The following is a 7,000-nucleotide window of genomic DNA, read 5'->3' as shown; positions in this document are numbered from 1 at the left end:
GGGTTTGAACCGCCAGGCTTCTGGTTAGCAGTCAAGTGCCTTAGCCACTATGCTACTAGAGCTCCCTGTTCTTTGCTAACCATGTTCTTCTCATCCCCGGATATCTGATATCTAGTGATGATGGGAATTGTGTGTGTTGTTTATTATACAGAATAAACAGTCATTATTGTGGCTGACATCAAGCATACAGAGGAAGTAGCTCCAACAACACTCAAAAAATAATTGGAGCAGCAGACCACACCTTGAATCGCAATTTATGAAGTTTTTCACTTTTCCGGACATTTCAAATTATATATAGTGGCTGAAAGTATCACCATTCCAGGAGCTGAGGAATCTTCTGGAAAGGACATCAAAACCAGAGGTCTTCATTGTCCTCTCTCCAGGCTGTGACACATAGCAATGCACACACGGCGGACAAGAACCAAGGCAGATGTCATGCAAGATGTTTTCCTCATGACAGTTCCTTCCATGGCTTAGCAATGGACACTGCTGGAGACTTTGGGAATGATTTCTAAGCACGCTGTCCTGGTGGGGCATCCAGCAGAGAGCAAGTCTATAGGAGCACCAATCATTTTACTCTTTACTACAGTTCCAGAGAAACAGTTTCTATACAAGTGCCTATAAACCCAAGAGCCTTCATCTTCAGACAAATGGAATCTCTCAGGCGTATTGGGCCGTGTCCTAGAAGGCGCTCCGTACTCTTCATCTATACCACCCCCTTTCTCTGCTTCCCTGAGCTTCTTGTTTTCTCTAAGTGAAACAGAAACTCCGGAGTCCATCCTTTCCCCAGCCTGTAACCAATCAATGACTAAGTCCTTTATTCTACCTCTGAATATTCACTTCTTTCCATCTCCTCCACCAACCATCTTAATCCAGACCCATCTCAATACTGCAATACAACTGGCATTCTGAAAATGTAAGTTAGAGAGTGCCAATTCCCTGCTTAACCTTTCAAGGGTTTCCCATTGCATGCAGAGTAAAAGATAAACCCCTGACGGTGGCCTCCATGATCTTCAGCTTTCCTTAACTCTTGCTCATTATTTTCTAGCCACCTTGGTTGCATTCAACGGTTTGCACAAAGCAAGCTCTTTCCCTTCTCAGGGGCCCTGAACATGTGCTTTCTTCTGCTTGGAATGCTCTTCTGCCCCACTCTTGAGATCCTACTGCACCCAATAGTCTGTGTCCCCCTAAACTTTAGGTTTCAAGGTTCCTTCATCTCTTATCTCAAGTAGGTTACATATCAACCACTGTTTGTTTTCATCTTAACTTTTATCTTGGTTACTAACCGTCTTCTTTATCTTTTTATTTAACACTTGCACAATATACAAAAAAATATTCAATAAATATTTGCTGATGAAATGATGGTTTTTTACTTAAAATTCTGGGGATTAAACTGAAGGTGGAGGAAACTGGAAAAAGAGAAGGTACCTCTGAAATATGCTGCTTCTGAGAGCTCTTCAAACCTCCCAGACTTTCAGCTATCACACTTTCTTCAGGGCTCACATACAACTGTGGAGTGGTACCACTTACCTAAAATATGATAACATCTTTGCCAAGAAGTTTGGACTTATGGAAGGTGCTTTATGAAAATGAATTGTAAACAGAAAGCGGAGACACTGCCACGAAGTTAAAATAATTGTGTTATTCTACATTCCAAAGAGTTTTAATTTAATTTTTGGAAGATATTGGTTTATAGAGTTTTAAGATTTATTTTTAATCCAGATCTCCAAAATCAAGATGGGTGGTAAAGAGCAATGAAAGAAGAAAAGGAATTTCTACATACATAGAAATTAGATGGCTGGTGAGCACCTCTACTACCTAGTAATGAATTCATCAATTAACCAACAGCTGGGTAGGTTTTACCAATTCATTCTCCAACTGAACATTACACTTACTTCAGTGTCTGCTTTGCTGCTAGTTATTCTATCTATTGATGTAGTGTGAATAGTATGTATATCAGAAACATCCTAGTGTGGAACTTAATCTCTGCACCTTCCTTTGAGATCTTTTTGGTTACCAAAGTTTTAAGAGATGTTTGGACATTCCTCTCCCTTTTCTACAAAGGGAAAAACCAAGTTGGAGAGAGGCTTAATAATTTGTCCAAGGCTACTTGGAACACACATGAGTTTAAAAGTTCCATCTCTGTCAGGGATACAAGCTGCCTCAAGCTTCCAAAGAGAGCTGAGGGTTTCAGGAGCTCTCTGTGAGGCCCCCCAGCCCTCTGGTAGGGGCTGGGAGACTCCATTTGCTCACTATTCCATCATCATCATCTCACAACCTGTTCATGTGTGTGTCTTCCCCAACTAGAACATGAGCCCTCTAGGCATTTCCTTCTCACTCCTCTATCCCTACAGCCTAAGAAGCTATGGTGTCACAATGATTAAGTGCTCGGCTGCTAATCAAAAGGTCCATGGTTTGAATGCACCAGGTGTTCCTTGGGAGAAAAGGCCCAGTGCTTTGCTTCCATAAAGATTAGGAAACCCCGTGGGGGCAGTTTTACACTTTCATCTAGTCAGGGTCACAAGGAGCAGGAATTGCCTGGATGGCACAACAGCAACAACAACAACATCCCTTGAGCCTTTACTGGAACATAGCACATGGTAGGTTGCTCAGTATACATCTGTTGAGAGACAAGAAAGAAAAAAGGGAGGAAGTGTGGTTTCTCAGGACATAAAGTGAACATAGCTGTGATGCACTGTGTTGCCAGGTTCACAACGAATCAGGGCAATATTGATTTTGATTATGGCTTGATGAAATTCCTAGAATGTAAAGTGGCCCGAATTTTATGCAAATCTAAGGAGATTATTACAGCTGGCTCCTTTCCCTACTAATCAGTGAATGACTCTAAAACAAATATGGAAATAATTTGCAAATATTGTTACAAGTGGAAATGTCAGCATTGCAATCAATGAGTCCTGCTGATGAAGCCGCTTAGGCTTTTGCTGAACAATGGCCATGAGATACAAGCGTTTTTATCAATAGACGAGCTTGAGGGAGTTAGTCCTCAGCTCTTCCTTGCAATGGAGGACAGGTGAGTTATGCTTGTACTTCAATAAACATCAATGCCCAATATGCCGGAAATTCACAGTATGAATAAAAAGGAGGCATATACTGCAATGTGTTAACTCAAGGATGAGGATATGGAAAACGTTTCCACTTCCCCACCCTCCCCTAACTAACCCTTTTCTGCTTTTAATCTCATATTGGAAATGGGAAATCTCACTTGGCCACATACACACACTAAAAGAAACACACCAACCAAAAATTTAATGACAAACCTGAACAACTGCATCTCCATGTCTCCATGTCATGTTCTCTGGTCAAAATGGACAAAGACAGTCTTCAGGAGTGAAAGTCACCAATAGGTCAACCAATAAGTCATCAACTATTTGGTCCATTTTAAAGATAACCTGGCACCAAGATTTAACTTACTAATTTAGAGTCTATCATTCCATGTAAGGATCAAGCGATTTCATTTTCAGCAGTGCAATTATATGTATGCATGTGTGTGTGCATATAATCCTTTAGCACCCTGAATTATTTAGGTAGTACCTCTGTTTAAAACATGACATATCTCCTTGAATACAACATGGCATTTAAAGAACCTGCTTTATATGATAGATACAAAGTAGATTTGTATCAAAGTCCTTTGTGCAGAAGTTCACATCCACATAGAAAGTGGGTGCTGAGAAATATAGATGACATGCATGAAGTACAAAAATCTGGTGAGAAAAGGGTGCACCTTCACCCAGAGGCATCAAGTCAGGGGTGGCTGTGACTACTGACCCCTAAGGCACTGCTCCTCTCTGCATTTCTTTCTTTGCTGACCTGCCTCTGTATAGTGTCTGGTGACTGCAGGAGTTTGTAGATGCAAAGCTCTGGCAGATAGCAGATGTACCAATTAATAACCTGTCAGTTCTGATGGATAGAAAGGGGAGAAAGTGTCCTCTCACGTCTCTCCAGTGTGTTTTTCTTCCCCATTTCACTCTGCTCCCCTGGAGGGAACCCAAACTGTCTCATTAGTGTCTCTGTTTCATGACACTCTGAGGCCACCTTGGCTGTGGTGACTCACCTGCTCTTCTCCAAGAATCCTGAAGTGATGCAGCTCTTTAATCAAGGAGTTGGGACAGCCAGCTGTGGAAAAGAAGAGTTGATCACACATAGGTCGTTACCATTCCGTGCGGCAACACATTGTCACTTACAGTTATGAATTTCATTGATCAGGGTGGTTGGTGGGCACATACAGATATGTGCCCCAAACCACAGACTCAACAACCACAGACAAAGTCAGTCTCCCGGGAGGTGGTGGTTCTGCCTGGCTCTAGGTGGGTTAGAAGAAGGCATCATATATGACTCTGGCCAGGCCTTCTTCCCTCCTGATTAGGATCTGACCTCTCTGGGGCCTTAGGACACAAGCCATTTCTGGTCTCTAGAGAAACTCCCAGCATGTCATTCTTGCTGTTGGCAGTTGCCCTCAAGTTGGCCGCCAGCTCATGGTGACTTCACACACAATGAAATGATGCACTGCCATCCCCACGGTCGGCAGTGGCCCGCACCGTTGTGAGCCACAGCATTTTCCTTGACTGATTTTCAGAAGGAGAACACCAGGCCTTTCTTCCTACTCTGTCTTAGTCTAGAAGCTCTGCCGAAACCTGTCCGGCATCACAGCAACACAGGCCTCCACCGTCAGACGGATGGGGGCCATGCTTTAGGTGCACCGGCCAGGAGTCACAGCGGGGTCTCCCACATGGAAAGGGAGAATCCCATCACTGAACTACCACCGCTCACCTCCTCGCATGCTAATTGTTTCTAACACAGAGCTGGGATTTTGTGGGCCAGAGTGAAAGAGTGAATACCTACAGTATCTTGCTGCTTTACCAAGTACTGTTTTCCTCACCCTCAAGACTAGGGCCAAGAGTTAGGAATGGGTCTTTCGCACCCATGAAAATTCAGTGGTTGAGTCTGGAAAGTGTCTTTACTGAAAACGACCTGGGAAAGATGGCTACCTTGGTGCCCTCAGTTTCTAGCTCCATCCAATCCAGAAGAGCTACACACCCTTAAGATTTTCTTTCCTCAGTTGCAACCAAAAAAGAGATTAAACTAAGTAAGTCAGTGAAAATTGCTTTCCAATAAAATTATTCCCTGGTTAAAAAAAAAAAAAAAAAAAAAGGTTGTAGTCAGTTATAATATTAACTCTAGCAAAAAAAAAATTGCTGTAAAAGTCTATTTCTCTGATATAAGAACTCTGGATAATATAATCTGTTGAAATTTTTATTAAAGAAATTTGAATGATTGCAAATTATACCCCAAAATTATGATTCATTTCTGATATTACTCAGCATCCTGATACAAGAATAATCAGAAGTACTGGGGACATTTGTGTTGGGAGGAAAGACTTAGAGGACGATACAGTTGTATGTTTATATACATGAAGGTATCTTCTTTTACGACAACCAACAAGAAAAGTTTACAGCAGATAGACTTTGATTCAATAGAAAGACATTTCTCAGCTAAGTAAAGGAACTCTGGTGGCACAGTGGTTAAAGCATTCAGCTGCTAACAAAAAGGATGATGGTTTGAACCCACCAGCTGCTCTGTGGGAGAAAGAAGCAGATTTACAGCTTGGAAACCCTATGAAGCAGTTCTACTCTATCCTACAGGGTCGACCTTGAGTCAGAATCGACTTGATGGCAGTTGGTTTCTAATTCAAATATGGAATGGATTGCTTTATAAGCTAGTAGCTGGGGTTTTCACACTGGATGCTAGCTAGTTACTTCTGCTGGATGTTTCCCAGAGGATTTGACTGGGTTAGTCCAATTGTGAAATTCTATGGTCATATAAAATGATGGAACCTATTTTTAGTCTTTCATATTATGATGCATTTCCTATCCTGAGGAAGAAGTTCAAAAACATCTTTTAGCACAAAAGGCTAAAGACAAAAGAAACGCAAACAAGGTGATGTCCACATCTGACAATAGCCCAAGAAAATAAATAAAAATCAGGAGGTGACTATTTTGATAGAAAATCTAATTTATCATTTTGCAAAGGAAGGTCTGATATTGTAAAGCACAAAAGTTCGACCCTTGACATTTGAGGACATAATGGAGCTAAATGTTTTTCAAACTGGGGGTCCACAGGCAAAGAACTGTGGTGTGAAGCTTCTCTCTGAGAACAGTTGAAGCGTGGTGCTGCTGTCTGAGGGTCATTTCAAACATTAGGGTTCTGGATCATTTGCTTGATCTCAGTGTAACCCCAAACTGCTCTGCCTCAGTTATTCCTTGTGTTTCAGATCTCCTGGTGGCCAGTAGTCATACTTTTGTTTTCTCAAATGAATGAGAATAGAACCCAGATGGATAACATGCAAGTGACATACCCCCAACAATAAGCGAGGGCCAATGGGTGAAGGACGACTCACAGGGGAGAAGTGGGGAAGAACTGGGATATCACCCAGCTCCTGGTCACAAGCATGCTGGGCTCACAGGCTCTGGCTCACAGTGAGCCCAGGTACAACACACACACACACACACACACACACACACACACAAAGCTGCCTGGGCATGTGCCATCCCCACAATCAGTTGCACAGCAGACAATTTTGATGCCATGGTTCTAGTGACTGATTTTCAGAAGTAGACCTTCAGGCCTTTTCCTGGTCTGTCTTAGTCTAGGAGGCCACTGAAACCTGTTCAGCATCATGGCAACACCCCTCCCCCCTCCTCCCCCCACACACTGACAGATAGGGAAACAAAACAAACTCAATGCCTCTGAGCCAACTCTGCCTCACAAAGAGCCTCTGCGATGGAATGGAAATGCCCCATAGGGTTTCCAAGGCTGTAAATCTTACAGAAGCTGACCGCCTATCTTTATCCTGCAGAGTGGTGGAAGGTTTGAACCACTGATCTTTTGATTAGCAGCCCAATGCTTTTAACCACAGCATCACCATAGCTCCTTGACCAATGGGTGCTGGCTGTACATGAGATGCACTGGCTGGGAATTGAAC

At 42.7% G+C, this 7,000-nt stretch overlaps 1 protein-coding gene across 1 annotated transcript in view; it reads right to left on the bottom strand.

Moving 5' to 3' along the window:
- Window positions 1–7,000, bottom strand: part of PRKN (parkin RBR E3 ubiquitin protein ligase) — a 1,601,593-nt gene that overhangs the window by 261,198 nt on the left and 1,333,395 nt on the right. Inside the window, exon 8 of the mRNA XM_042781573.1 lies at window positions 4,073–4,134. Coding sequence (XP_042637507.1) covers window positions 4,073–4,134 — 62 coding nt within the window. The remainder of the gene's footprint in view (window positions 1–4,072; window positions 4,135–7,000) is intronic.

Source organism: Orycteropus afer, unplaced genomic scaffold, assembly GCF_000298275.1.
Source record: "Orycteropus afer afer isolate SDZICR_OR568_19922 unplaced genomic scaffold, OryAfe1.0 scaffold00135, whole genome shotgun sequence".
Classification (NCBI taxonomy): domain Eukaryota; kingdom Metazoa; phylum Chordata; class Mammalia; order Tubulidentata; family Orycteropodidae; genus Orycteropus; species Orycteropus afer.
The sequence above is the reverse complement of the archived record's forward strand: the minus strand, read 5'-3'. Positions and strand labels throughout refer to the sequence as shown.